At 38.0% G+C, this 15,941-nt stretch overlaps 1 protein-coding gene across 1 annotated transcript in view; it reads left to right on the forward strand.

Moving 5' to 3' along the window:
- LOC100375976 (atrial natriuretic peptide receptor 1-like) overlaps positions 1–15,941 on the forward strand; it is a 48,610-nt gene that overhangs the window by 21,803 nt on the left and 10,866 nt on the right. The window contains exons 4-7 of the mRNA XM_002737264.4: positions 1,941–2,035; positions 10,734–10,866; positions 14,150–14,234; positions 14,615–14,738. Of these exons, the coding sequence (XP_002737310.3) occupies positions 1,941–2,035; positions 10,734–10,866; positions 14,150–14,234; positions 14,615–14,738 (437 nt within the window). The remainder of the gene's footprint in view (positions 1–1,940; positions 2,036–10,733; positions 10,867–14,149; positions 14,235–14,614; positions 14,739–15,941) is intronic.

A 15,941-nucleotide genomic window follows, 5' to 3' on the forward strand; every position in this document is an offset into this window, starting at 1 on the left:
GTATCTGATGTAAAAAAAAAAAATACAGCCTTGTCCATTGCAAGGTATACTCAACACGTGATCTGTCACGTCAAATCATGAACTGATTTCATCAGCATGGCAAAGTAATGGGCATATCACGGAAGAGAAATCGGGCCGGATACGTTACTGTCAGCTTTTAAGCTCCATGAATTAAAAGCAGCAACCGGGAATGTATCGCCAATTTGCGTTCCTAATATCGGAGCATTAGTGAACCTCTAAACGCCGATAGAACAAGTGACATTGATGTATGGCGGTGAAATCAATTACACCTTCTTAGAAATAACTTTCGACTACGGTTTCCCGGGCTTGTTCAATCAAATATGTAACTTTATTATTCCGCATGAAACATGCGTTTTTCGTTATGGAGATTCTTTAATCATTCCCCACCCTAACCCAGTAAGATATTTTACTGTAAAATACATGGTTTTCGCTACCCAAAATTTCGTTACACACTGCTTCTAAACTCTGTACAACATGTCAAAGCAGTCGTTATATATTTATCTGTCAGCGTAACCTTTGGGTTTCGCCACACAATTTATTAAGTCATGTACTATTCACGGGGGTATCTTCTGCTCCCCCGAACCGAACGTTTCAGTTAAACATATGTGCAATATAAACGTTGCTCACTAAAATCACCACAGAACCAAGAAATGCAAAAACACAGTGACTCCATTTGGCTAAACTTATAAACCTCGGGTTATTTAGAGAAATTATGAGCCATAAACAATTCGTGCATACTTTTGTGTATTCCAGCAGGGAACATTGGACTCTAATGTAAACAATTGTCTCCTTCAGAAAATAAATCCTTTTAATTTTTTCCATATTTTTTCAACAATGGTGACCAAGCCCTGTAGATAATGAGAAATTGTGACCAACTGCTTCAAAATTAACAAAAGAAATATTAAAAAAAAAACGTAAAAATTGGAAAATGTTAAAAAATAATTTGGCGGTAAAAAATAACGTCCCAATGATTACTGGCATGTGTTTATTTCGTACAGACTTGGTTGCAGACGACAGAAAACGGCAGGGTGGAATTCGTTATATATAGTATGTTGGTTTATGCATGATAAACAGTTACAACGTACTTCCTTTCCGCCGACTTTATGAGAAAGACGTTTGTATTTTTTTTTTCATTTAGAACGGAGAAATTGAAATTTTACGCCATTTCCGTTTCTCCCGCTGTGGAAATGCAGTTAATGCAAATTCTTCAAGGTCATATAGCCCTGTGACAAGCTGTGAGATAACCTACGTCATTGATCCATTGGTACCGCGGTCATTGTGATGCAAGTTATTGTTAATAAAAACAGGAAGTAGAAAACAAATAAAATGGCGGCACGCATGCGCCGCTGCGCTCAACTCGAGACGGATTAGCTGCCGTTAAATCAGTATCGTCTGGCCACGTCTGAACATCGTGACAATGACTTGGATAACCTTTGATGTAATCTCACAGTCCCATGAGACCGATGATGTCTTAACCTTAATTTCCGATTGCAAAAACCGATGAATACCCATTATTTTTAAAGATTATTTTTATTTTTATTTGTTTATTGACCGGGTGAAATCTGGCGTGATTAAACGTAATTTAACAGTCGTCGTACGTGTAGCACCCGAAAAACGTCAATAAGTTAGTTGTAACAAATCTTCTTCGCCGAGTCTGAGCGGATATTAATATTCGCGCCACATATAGTCAAAGTAAAGGCAGCGGTTTCATAAACCATACGCATATAGTACATGTAATATAATCATCATACATGTTGCCTATACAATGATAAACTCTTGCGAATTTGTTAATTTATTAATCACACGTTAAATCTACTATTAAAATCTATATTGAGCACTGCGTTAAAATATGGCTAATATTATTACCCATCATACAATTCGGATAACATATTAAATTGAGCACTCGTTTCCGTCAACAGGTATCAGCGGCGATGTGCGCATAGACGAAAATGGAGATCGAGACGCGGATTATTCTTTACTGGAGATGACGGACATAGTCAATGGAACATTCTCAGTGAGTAGTTCAGTTCATCTGAGCATTATCACGCTGTTTGCGTTCGGGGGGTTGTTTTTTTTAGTTGGTCTTAACGAGGTGGATAGGGATATGACGGGATATGTTCAAGGTAGGTGCGTTTGTAATACAGATGTAAGTATGCAGCTGTACATGTGTGGTCTCGCGTGAACTGTCTGTGTGTCTAATGCACCGTTCGCCTGGTTACACATTGTAATCTGTACTTTGGACCAACATGTGATGTGGATAAGTTTCCTCAAAATCATTATCAACGCACTGTCACTGTGTATAATGCGTGTAAAATACAATGACTGTTTACGCGAATTTAGAACGAGATTTCGGTTGAAGCGCTCAAACTCAAAAATTATTCTCACCCCACAAATAATGTTTCGCTCTATCCCGTCTTGTATCCCATCATGACATTTGCGACAGTGGGAGCGATGACAGATTAGATTTGAACATTATTTTAGGGGCAAAAGAAGTCTCGTGACTTTCTCGCTCCCAAGGAGATCACGACGGCCATGTGTCTGAGACCAATTACGACCAGGAACATAAAGTCGCAGTCGTCACACCGCTTATTTCGTGTTCGATGTCGTGCCACGCGACGTATACAAATCTCGTGCTGTTATCGGAAGCAAAAGCAGATACTACCGGCGCCATTCAATTTGCGTGGCCAAAGATGCTGAATTCTTCGAGTCACAGACACCGAGTTACGAAAACATCAAGTTACAAAAATGACCACGCCAATATTTCAGAAACCAACTTTTGCGAAACCACGCACAAATTGTAACTCGATGTCTAATTAACAATTAACGAAACTTCGAGTTATGGGCAACATATATTTTTTGTTTTGTTCACTATCAAATTTCGTAACTCGAATTTTAATTATCAGTTAAACGAACGTCGAATTATGGAAAATATACAACGTTAAACAAAAACAAAAATATAGGTTGTCCTTAACTCAAAGCTCTGTTAACTCAGCATCTCGCATGGCGCTGGTTGTATCATTTGTTGCCGAGATTGTCCATTTCATAAATCATCAACGTGCCACAGTCGTCACACGCCGCAAGTAAACAACTACGCGCTCCACATTTACCCGCAAGCGTATTTTTATAATTAATTTTATTAATTAAACACGTGATTTTTACCACGAAGGAAACAGGACTAGATTTAATTGCGACTCACGGCTTTATAAGGAAACTAACTTAACGACGTGATGCATACAATCGGGTTTAATTATTGATAATATACATAATCCTAGTATATCTTAATTTAGTCCAATAGCCGCAATGAATGACAAGAACGATCGTCAAGATATCTGTATTACTCCACTTGTTCATCTTCAATAAAGATTGCGCTAAGAAAAATATTCATCTAATAGAATCATAATCAATGAAACACCATGGCATTTCCAAAATGATTACATTTTAATAATTACAGTTTCCAAAGTTTATTGTTCCCATAAGAATGTCGTTTAGAAAAGCTACGCAAAAAATAACACATCATCTATTATTTTATTTGGCGACCCTTTCACGTGAGAGAATCATTGAATATTCACTTTAGGTAGTCATAGTACTTGTGTTATATGTCAATCCTCGGGGCGAGGCTACGTCACAAAACTGTGTACGTTGCTAAGACGCGCGCCACTGTGCCTTGTATCTCTATGGACTCTGCCGGTGAAAAAAGCTAAAGTCAAGGAAACAGCACAAACTCAAATTTGAAATAATCCTGAGCAACGAAATTTATATATGTTGCACAAGTTGGGGGTAATCTTGTTACACAGTTCAGGAGAGTCTCAACAAGTTGTCGGCCTTTGTTTCCAGCGTGATGGTTGCCAGGCGGTGTAAATCCCCGGATGTCTCGCGCCCGCAGATATGTATCAACCACGTCGCTAGCTTTGCATTATTATCAAACACCGATCATGTAACGTGACTACTTGTTTCATTTATGTGAATGGAGCATAGAAGGAAACTAACGCGATTTGGAGAAAAAAAGCGATTTCTTCTTAACATTTGTTCTCTAATAGGAAACCTTCAAAGTCCGGCTTTATACGAATACTAACTCTACTGGCAGGACAAAATATGACGTATAGGTTCCATGGTAACGAGTTCCGCTCCCCACACTGATTCATTGTAACGTATTATTTAAATAAATAAATAATGCTATCAGTGTGGTACGAAGGGCTTGTTTCGTGGCTTCCCGCTAGTTATAAAAATAATCGTACTAAGGAGGTCGGTATACACAAGACTAGTGCCACAGTTCCTGTATCATTTTGTGTCGAGAACCATTGCAACACATTCAAGATTACCATTTGTATATGATTACTCGAAGCACTGAAGGGGAAATTTATTAGTTGAAGAGCATGTTTGAATGGCAAGTCAAAAGGTGTCAAATTATAGATTTTGAATTGAAATTGATGCCGTATAGTGGCACTTTGAAGTACTATTCAGTAGAAAAGATTTTCACTTAACCCGATTTCAAATCAAATTGATCAAAGGTACGAGCTACAAATATAAATTACATATAAGTCAACTTATGAACCTTTAGAAATACCTTAAGTGCTACCCTGTTAATGGTTTTGATTGTCGTTTTCAGTGGGGATATGATTGCAAAATGGGATCACGTGTAACTTTGTGTCATGGGGGGTTTTTAATTGTAATACAAATGTGTCTTGGAATTGGACCAGCTTAGCGACTCTACGTTTGTTTCAGTATCGAAGGCGACAATTCCGTGCAATGTTAGTTTCATGTAAAACATAGGACGAAGTACTGTGACTGTTTCTTGTGCGTGATGACTGTGAAAACGCTTCGTCTTACACACGCGCTAAGGATGATGCATTTCCGTTTGTTGCGTCCGCGCGTAAACTGTAGTTGGCGCCTTACACATATTTGTATTTAAATGCACAGGATTCGAAAGCGCTAACGAGACATTGTGGTAAATAAAAAAACAATTGACAAATTGCTAGCTTGTATTTTACTCATTGGGATTACGCGCGCCTTCAGACTCACGTACATGCAAAGAACACGTTATTCTGTCCTCGGTTGTATTACATTACCACGATCGATATACCAATGATACATTTTTGAGTAAAACAATGATCAAAAGTTTACGGGTTTTCGAAAGATGGTCTATTAACCACATTAAAAAATTGTATTACATTTCCACAACAGCTGGATTCTAAATTCAACTTGATTTTTCTAGAGACATATGTCATATACTACAATTACAATTACACGCAGCATGTACGGAACCTTTATCTAAAAACTCATTTACATAAATATTTTACAATTTGAATATTTGAAATGAAAATAAGATATTCTATATAGCTAACAATCGAATGAGAATTCAGCACACTCAGGTGTACCTATAATTTGGTAAATGTCCTCGCTTTATTCTATGTGGTAATGTAAAACAAACACGAGACATCACGTGGTCTTCAGCGTGATTTGCCGTGACTGCAACACGACCGGCCCTGCCTCTCGATATCTATTTAAAAAAAAAAAAAACGGTACACTGAATTTGTACTGTGTTTGAGTGGTACACCAATCAGGATTGATTTTTAGTTTATATGAAAATTGATATCGATACAACCATCTGTTATTCGAAATCTCTGGGGACGAGAGCTTCTGAGTTCGTAGCACTTTTACGTCGGAATTACGTATATGGGTGAAAGAAACGTGGCTCAAAACGACAATCGTGATTTGTTAACATCGTTCGTCTTAGAAAGTATCTTCATTGATGAACAACTACAGATCAACAACATCTTTGAGCAGCATTCGTGTCATCCATTTACGTCATATATAGATGCGGTTCATCGCGAGAGGGCAGGACTTGATGGAAAGGTGTATTTTACCAGTGATATATCATTACAATAACACCAACAATCCCCGTACAAACATAAACGGCTAAGTTTACAATTAGCGTATTTGACCTCCCGTTTCCTGCCATTTTAAATTATAGATAAAGGTTCGTGGGCAATTGGAGTTACATTTGTTTTTTTTTTTGCTTTTTCCTACCCTGGCAGTCTTGGCTAGATAGTGTTCACATTTTGGAGCTCAGTGACAGAGTGTGACAACCGTGCACCAGATAAAGGCAATACTGATTGGTGCACTGCACTGCAACTTACTAACCGTTGTTTTCTAATTAACAAAACTATGTCACATTTACCGTGTACCGTTACATTCAACGCGACACAGACACGTGAATTATTTAATAATATAATTTCATAACGTATTCGCTCTTAATCAAATTTCCCATAATGGTTACTTTACGCTAATGGTTACGGAATGCTCAATAGAGAACGGACATATGAATTATACCTACATAACGACATAGATGTGCCTACCGATGCTTGTGTCTCTCGCCACTGTCGCTTGAAACGATGAACGTGTTGAGTTGTGCCTAATCACCTGTCACTCTCACTACTTGAACTACATTACAAGTTTTTGCCTTTTAACAAATTGTCAGATTGCCTATCGATGAAATTAGAGATAAAGAAATAATCACCGAAATAGACAACGGTCTACTTCAATGACAATGGGAACGATGGTAAAAGTTATGTGCATTTCCCGTTGAATGTGACATGATGTAACCGATATCTACTACATATTATAGACAACAGTAAACGTTATGTACATGATGAGTGTGGCATGGCGCACTGAGCCTTAGTGAAAAGTAGACAATTACGTCCGGTTATGTTCCGCCCCAGATATCAGCGTGCAACTTATCACTCCCTTGACTGAATTCATATTTTTTACACGTTTTTGCTCTTTGACAAATTGTACAATTACTTATATTAGCGGACGCCTCGTGGCAATGTGAGATTATTAGAGATGGAAAAATACTCTGATCCTCTCTAAGAAGTACATCTAACTCGATGCATTACATTGAAACAATACACGTTTTAATTCTCCTTCGCCGTGAAGTGCGCAGTTGAGAAGGATTGAGAAGGATTTTCCATTTAGTGCAAGGAGGATCGTTTTTGCTGACTATGCATTATAATGGTTTACAAGTTATGCACATTATCCATTTAGACGTCTAGGGTGTATCTATAAATGTTTATTTCATGCGATGTTTTTGTTTGTACATTAAACACAGTTGGATTGTATTGCGTTTTTCTTTCCCTGCGTTGGCACTGAAACGGACTTAAACATGCATATGCATTACCGCTTTGAGATTAAATTGAGGAAACATCTAATACAAAATATAAATGTATTCTTCGGGGACGCGCCTCGCTAACACGGAATAAAGATAACAGATTTAGCTTAGCCTAAAGGTCGTGTTCAATATATATATATATATGTATGTGTGTGACGTCACCGGTGATACGAACATTGCAATTCGCAACTGATCAGACTGAATGTGACTGAGTGGTAATTTTTTATATCGGCTCTTGCATTATTGCCATAATGTACAGCTTTCCATTCATCGCCTTTTTCCATTAATATAATTTAGATTGCTCTTAAAATGCAACCATCTAACACATAATCACACCTGCGAGGTAAAAGTACCCGGTCTATACCAATCATTATGCAATTTTACTACGCACCCCGCTGTACATGCTTGTTTGGTTTACAGAGCCCAACAGCATTCGTACGGTTTTCTCAGCAATTTCCAGTTGTACTACAATTTGGGTCCATTGAGTAAGAATATGGATTATAGTTCGTTGACATTACCCTGTAGTAATTCGGCGCCTTTTATGTATTACCATTACGTTTTAAAATAAATACACACAAGGAAGCTGTCAGTGGAAAAATGAAAGTTGCGCTGCGATTTGAACGAATCAGAGCACAGTAATTGCATACATTTAGTAACATTCTTCACAGGTTTTTCTTCTACGCGTTTCTGCAAATTGCTGAGTAAACATGGTAGCGCGGAAATTCTTTTCATTTGCGGAAAGATGTTAATAAATAATAGCAAAAACATAAACAACATCTTTTTCCTGAAATTAATATATTTTCAGACTGTACACATGATGTGAATCTTTTTCCTTAACTAAAACACGACTTCATGTGTTTTTGAAGTACGTAGCAACAGTGGGCGCGGGTTAAAAATTGATATGTGATTCATACATTCTCTAACAGATACTAAGCATGTTACCATAACAACCATCTGAAAGGCGATTACAGCAGTATGATATTTATTCAACAAAATGGCTATTCGACAAAATGAACTTTCAACAAAACAGTGTTTTGATAAAATCTTCGTGACGAAATAGGCTGGACGCTTTCGCCTTGGTTTTCCGTTATCTGTCTTTTTTAAACTACGACCAAACACGCTATCGGAAACGGATTATGATAGTCCGTCTGTAGTTACCGCGAGTCATCAAAATGTTCAATATCTATCGGCGATTTGTTTAGTCGTTTTCGCTCAATGATTATACAATCCTAAAAAAAAAAAAGCTGTATCTCACCAATACAGAGATCATCAACTCATAATACTTCCCATTATTTTAATTTATTAGTTTTTTTTCTTGTCTTTAATAAAATCTACAAATCTCCGATTTCTATTCCAGCTATGGATCATTTTACTGACTTTTGAACCCACGTGTTCCTAATGGGGTGGATCACAATGAAATGCGTGAGCACAACCGCTGTATAACAGCGTAAAACTATATGAAATATGATGAATGACTGATATTAAATTTGTGTTGAAATGATATCGAGCTATTATATTGTCTTTCAAACGACGCTGTCTTAAATTAGTTTCGTTTCAGAAAATATATTCAATTGGATACAAATATTAGAACTATGACGTCATGAATCGATTTGGATTTATTTCAATTTTAATGGAGGCGCGCTCAAGCGTTTTACAATACTGAGATTTCGGATTTTGTGCAAATCTTAATTGATTTTTTTGTAAATTTGTCCGATGCGGTATATTGATGAGCATATTGGGATCTTAACTAAACACGTCGTTTTTGAAGCACGCAACTACGTTCGATGAAACAATCATATGTAATTTGCTAATACGCATGTACACCCACTGTTACAAAGAATCACTGCGCTTGCTCCGTCTCGCAGTTTATCGTTTTTTTTTTTCGTTTTTCATCGACGGAATACTATTGCGTGCGCTCGCTGAAAAAGCAATATTATCAATTTATTATAAGTTATGATCCAATTTATTCATCAGCATGCAATACCAAGTGAAGATATTGAAAATATATCACGGTACTTGTGTCCGTATTGCGTTGAAATGTAAATATCCCGCAGAATCAACACGACACGCATAGCCGCTTCGTCCGATGTAGCAATTAGTGATGGGTTTGTTCACAAGAATAACAACGTCTCGAGGGTTTTTACTAGTTTCCTGAAATCCGTCTGGCTATAGTTAGCATGCATGTATGTGAAACGAATACCAATAAGAAACTTACAACAGTTAAGCTGTAACAGTTTTTTTTATATTCGATTCAAATTGGGGAGATTTGAGGCGATGACGTCATCTAAATACATACACACAGTCAATAGAAATGTAGTTGAGTTCATCCATACTAATTTTTGTTTTTCTAATTCGAAAACTATAACGTTTTATACGTAAACACAATATATACAACGGTGGTTTTTTTTCTCATGTATTTTGGGGTAGTTGACAATCAGGACAACAAATATTGAGTTCGACCAGGCGTTTGATTTAGAGATCAATAATGATCATATTTTCATTTACACGTCTACGATGGGAGTACTGATGTATTCGACGCGCTAATAGACTACATGGTAATACGTGGTAATACTGCGTGTGTTGATGCTGCATGTACGTATGAGTAATACTCTGATGATCAATCACGCGATCTCCAAGTGCAGTTAGTCAATTTTCCAGAATCGTGGTTTGACAAATAATGTTGATATCCTAATATGAGTAAATGAAAATGATGGTAGACCGTGAGTGGGGATCACATCATATATCATAGTTATACAGCCGCTGACAAAATAGAATGTGAATTGCATGTGACGCTTTCTAATTTCACGCGCTGCATAGTCGCAGCATTTGGCGCGCGCGAATGACAAGCGCCCCGAATTAACGCGTACTAGAAACTGCCACCGCATTCTGTCCTCGGTTGTAACAAGACAGTTTTCTCGGTACATTATTAGACGCAATATAATAACGGAGTGTAGCAGACCTGCCAAATTTTACAAGAAAAAAACATACCATTTATTGTACTCAACACGATGAAAATGCAACCTTGTCGCTAGTTTCCACATTGCATCATGATTGAGAGATACACCTATGATATAACTCAATCCTCTGTACACGTCTCCACTCTTAAACTATCTATATAGTATCAGATCGGGAAATGAGGTAATTAGAATGGTAAACCAAGCTGAGACACGTCAATGTGATGAACCCTTGTTCTTACAAATCATTAAAAATGTCAATACAGACGTTAGTGATTTTACAACCCGTCGTAACTTATACATGTATATATAAACTGACGTATACTTGTTACGCGGAAGTTAGTAAAGTACTTGTTCTAAAATAATGGGAGAGGCAATCACATAAAACCGACAAGACTTTACTTGATAAGTCGTGCGAGCTCTGCGGGAAATATAATATCCATTCATTTGCACGCGGCGTATTAATAAAACTGCATCAATTTCATCATCAAACAGAACGCAATATAGCTCCATCATTACCCTACATTTACGAACATGGTGACAGCTATAAATTGGTAAATAATGGTCATCTCGTATGTATTATCTGACAGGTTATTGCAAATTATTACGGGATCAAAAAGGAGTATGAAGAAGTTGCCGGAATTAAAATCGACTGGCCTGGTTCGGAGCGACCGAGCGATGTACCTGTGTGCGGTTTTGAAGGGGAGCTGTGCGTTGAAAAGGGTAAGTGAACATACAATGTAGTCTAGTTTAATAATAGTTCATTCTCACTTTGTATACTCTGTAGAACACCTCTCTGTGAACCCTGTAAGCATCATAAGAACTTTAGATTTTGAACGGTTTCTGAGAAATCTTGTACAAATAATCCTAAGCTGCAATTTAGAATACCATCAAAAAATACATACAAATGGTTTCGAGTGATTGCAACAATAATGATTAAACAACACCAACTTCAGTGCTGGCTACCTTCAGTGCTTGAATACTTTTTCCAGGTGGGCGGCCATACGAATTACTCTCATCATTTTACATGGTGAACATACAATTTGTGGGAGGTGTTCTGCATATATTACGAAGAAATGCAACTGTAATAGACATTGCTCTCAATGAATGAATCGAGCGTGGTTAGGCTATACCTCGGACTTCACTAAAAACTCGGACAACGGTAATAGTTATCTGAGCGAGGCTATGCGTATGTCGTACCGTGCAGGCATGGAAGGTGATTGTATGCGTTCCTCTACTACGACGGATGCAAATTTGTGTTTGTCTGTTTGTTAATTTCAATTAACATCTCCACGTAAAAGAGACCGTTGGGCCGTATTCATCATTTCCGAAGACTGTAAATGGGCTCTGAGCCCGCTGGCAGGGATGAAAGTATGATGGGTAATATGCATATTCAATCCATTAAATCCAGACTAAATAATATAATCAAAAATATTAATCTTGACGAAATGCTACTGAAAAAGCTGATAAATAAAATTAGACTGAATACATTATTGCACACAAATAAGGGCTAGTTCTGTCATGGTTTAGAGCACTTCGCAGATGTGTATACACACAGGCGTGAACCTATCCTTTTTTCATATCGTCAGAGAGCCACTTAAAGGGCAGCGGTCGTAGCGACGCGTTCTGTTCGATATGGGACTCATAGCGACGTACACAACGCGTGTAAAAGACATTTTTTGTTTACTTGAGATTCGAACACGCGCTGCGCGACGATCAGCGCCCTTTAAACGCAATTGATGGCTTTGTCTACTGCTTTGAGCATGGTGCATTCCCCACCATTCGACATAAGTTGAACGAATGTAATCGCACCTATAATCCCCAACTCTGTTCGGCTTCCGTAGCTCTCTGCATCAGTTATATCAGTAGCCAGCATTAATATTTGCCTTAGGGTATGTGACTTACTTGACATACTATGCCTTGGGCGTTACGCGATACTGGGAAGAAAATACGTCATAAGTACAACTAAATGCGCCCTCTAGTGGTATAACGGAGAACTAAGTTAAAACGGAACATAATGCTGGTCTGTGTCGTGTATTTCATCGTTTCGCTATTTACATTTTCTTTTGAAATTCTTGGTAGAATGTTGTGGCAACATGGAACTAAACCAAATTTCGAGAAACTTGAGAAGAATTTGATATCTTTTCTTTCATTGCTACTCAAGTTGTTAATTGCAATATATTGTTCGCTCGACCCGGGTAGATTGATGGACACGACAGACGAAACACATATCTTGGATTATTCCAATGAAAATAAATAAACATTGTAAAAATATCGTAATCAATTCTATATAGCATATTTTTTGGTGTTTTCAGACACGACGACACATTTGCAGAAGTTATATAGTTACATACTGTTTTTTTTCGACAATATTTCCAGACGCTTGCACTGCCGCTGATTGTGTCCTTTGTCGGAGGTAAATGTACTTGGGAATTTCTCTACTACCCTTTTCATAGGCGAAAATCTTAACGCAGACTGGGGGATTTAACAAACAAGTTTAAAATGGTGGTTTAATTACTCTTAAAACTCGAATTGTGAACATTTATAACCATAGGAATAAATGTCTGGAAAAAAAAAAACAAGGCCGAATATACCACGTTGCTATTGGCAGTATTGATTGGACCCGACTGCGTACTCACTGTAGATGTGTATAGTTTTAAAAGTCGCGTTGATTATTTGCTCGGAAAATGGTTGTATTCAGATATAATATTTAAAATATCAGCGCACATATCTTGCAAACCGTAATTTTGAAAATAAATGTAATTATAAACTCACAGTCCTGGCCTCGCGTCTGTTCTTATCATCGTATGGAAGACGAAATGCATATCTGCCGTCTGTGATGTGTTCACATGATACATTCCTCTTCCTGAAGATCACAGCGCAGATAGCAGAGACACGGCGGGGGTGCTAAAAAACCGTTCACGGCTCAGGGTAATAACATGGAAATATTGGTGTGGTGGGCCGTGGCAGAATTCTCATAACATTCACCCGAGTGACGTCAAGTGCGGAAAACACTGTGTCCGTGTTGCCACACTATATTAACCGAAATATAGCGCTACGATGAACAAATCAAATTAATATTTATTTTATTTCGATTTTGTGGTAAAAAATCAAGCATACGTAACCGTGAGACAAGTTGCTCACCTCGGCAACATAGACGACTCCGTACAACTGACGATGTCACTGGCGCCGGAACACACTCTGTTTCCTGGCAACCATGTGATCTCTCATCACTTTCCATTTCCTCTCATTGTATAAAGCCAACCATCCTTTTGGGATTATGAAGAGATGATTGCTGTTTAGAGTTACGCAGCAACCACAGGAAACTAGGCCTGTCACGCACACGTCGCAATCGGCCACGTGCACCATTACGCATGCTGACAATGAACTACGTGATAATTTCCTGTCGTTTAGGCACATTGAATTTCATCTGCGTATGTGCCCACGGTACATAATGCGCGTGTTTGGAATATATTTCAAAATTTACAATTGTCAGAGATCGAATACGACGGCGGCTTAAATGAGATTGTTGAGTTTCAGAAGAAAAGTAGGAGACGTAAACGACACAACTGATAATATGTAATTACAAAAGCCGCGGGAAAGCGAACACGTAAGTTGAACGCAAACCGGCAGCGTAGAAATAAAAAAGCTCTTGGCGGCTGTGTCACAAATCCATTCACAAAAAAGTACTACGAGAGTACCTTGCGTGAATGATTTTGATCGGATGTGGGTGACACCAGAAAGCGGGTCAATGTGTCATTCGATAAGAAAGATAATGGGACAGCCTTCAAATTTAGTAGGTAGTGTTTCTTCGATACCGCACCCGGTAGTTCTACAAGACACGACTGGGTCTTATGACGCCGATTGATTCTGACGTAAACATGTGTTGCGCCGGTTGATTCAGTAGTGCTTCCAATTCCTGACGAACAAGCAATTTTGTTTCTAAAAATGTACGTTGAATGTGAACACTTATATTTAACAAATTCATGTACATTATCTGCTTCAGAACCATTGTCCATGGCAGTCATTCTTGCAATCGCATTTGCCAGCGTCATAGCTGTATTCGCTGTGGTATCTTTTTTGCTATACAGGTAAGTACAAACACGTGACCAATCCACTTTTTGTGCCAAGAGTAAATAAATAAAAAACAAACCAATAACCGCCACTCTTTTTGCAATTCTAACATCTTTTAATTAAAGTAATTTGTACAGAATATTTAATTAATATATTTAATTAATTATTGTACTTTTTACCTGTACTGTTTGTGTATAGGCGTATATTGCAACGAAGTTATATGATATATGTATTCAAAATGTTTAGACTATTTGCGGTGAATATTTTGCTTAATTTGAAAAAGTACGAAGGTATCGCGAGTGTCGTGTGCATATAAAAGCCGCGCGCGTGTGCTTGGAATGAAATGGAAAGCTATTTTACCTACTTTTAACTTTTCCCGTGTTGCGTCACTACACAGGAAATACAGATTGGAGGCAGAATTGGCGGATATGACGTGGAAGATACGATGGGAAGAGATTACTTTCAGCAGAGGTGGACGGAAGAAGGGCCTAGGGGGAAGTCAAACTAGTCTTAATTCAAGGGTAATTATATATGTATACTTATATATAAGATTGTGCCCAGCTTATATCACATAACTGCAAGACATATTTAATTATCAGATCTTAATTCCGTTTTTTGATGTCCAGAAGGGTATGTTGTATTAAAAACGCAATAATTTAACTTTCAGAATAGCGCGCAGACAGGGATTAGTATCATAATGCCCAGTTGCATCGCGGAAGCGTGCCATGTACCAACGACATTTATTTAGCAGTATGACATGAAAATTACCGGCGGTTTGCAATTAAAATTAACATGATTTAATCTCCACGTACATAAGTCTGGTCTCATTCCCTCAACCACACATTATATTGTTACCCACTTGTGTTTGCCGGTAATAGACGGAGTCGAGTGCTAAGACTTACTGATGTGTCGTCGCTCTAAGTCTATTCCCATCACGTTTATGTTATTACGATATTTCGCAAAATAATCACCCACATGTTGACCTACCAGTTTTCGTGATGTCAACTGTTAAATAGATCGCAGTAAAATCCACCTGTGCCGTGTGCCGTAACAGTTGTTATTATAAAGCGTGAGGTCGTAATAAAGTAATGCAATCTACAAGTACTAGTTATACTGTCAACTTGTGATACATTGAAATGAAAACAATCCGCTTAAATATACGAGTTGATCAATGTGAAAACTGCAATTCTTAAAGTGAAGCAATCATGATGGTTTTAGCTGATGTATTTTTTTTATACTTTGCGATATTTTTATCTCGGACGCGCTGTCAATTGTCGAGTTTGCGTCACCATTTTGCTCAGTTAACACATTGTCTATTCTACCAGTGCGCCGTGTTTACGTCAGATGCGATTAGCTTCTGACTTCACTGTCGATCATAACCGCTAGTCTCAACGGATTTGTTATCTCCTTTTTTTCTTGTTAAGAAGAGGACTTTCTCGTAATCCACCAATATACCGACAAAGCCTTGAACGGCTAAAGCAGAGTTGGACATGGTTGGATAGAACACTCAATATTAAATTGTATCGAGGGATATCGCGTTAATGTCATCGTTACACTTGTTAGTGTAATGTATTGAGCGAATACTCATTACTGTGGATGAAATGAACACTCGTTACTGTGGATGAAATGAACACTCGTTTATGTAGATGAAGTGAACACTCGTTACTTTGAATGGAGTGAACACTCGTTACTAATGAGCACTCGTTACTGTAATGCATTGAGCG

This window comes from Saccoglossus kowalevskii, chromosome 21, assembly GCF_978046115.1.
Source record: "Saccoglossus kowalevskii chromosome 21, keSacKowa6.1, whole genome shotgun sequence".
In the NCBI taxonomy this organism is placed as follows: domain Eukaryota; kingdom Metazoa; phylum Hemichordata; class Enteropneusta; family Harrimaniidae; genus Saccoglossus; species Saccoglossus kowalevskii.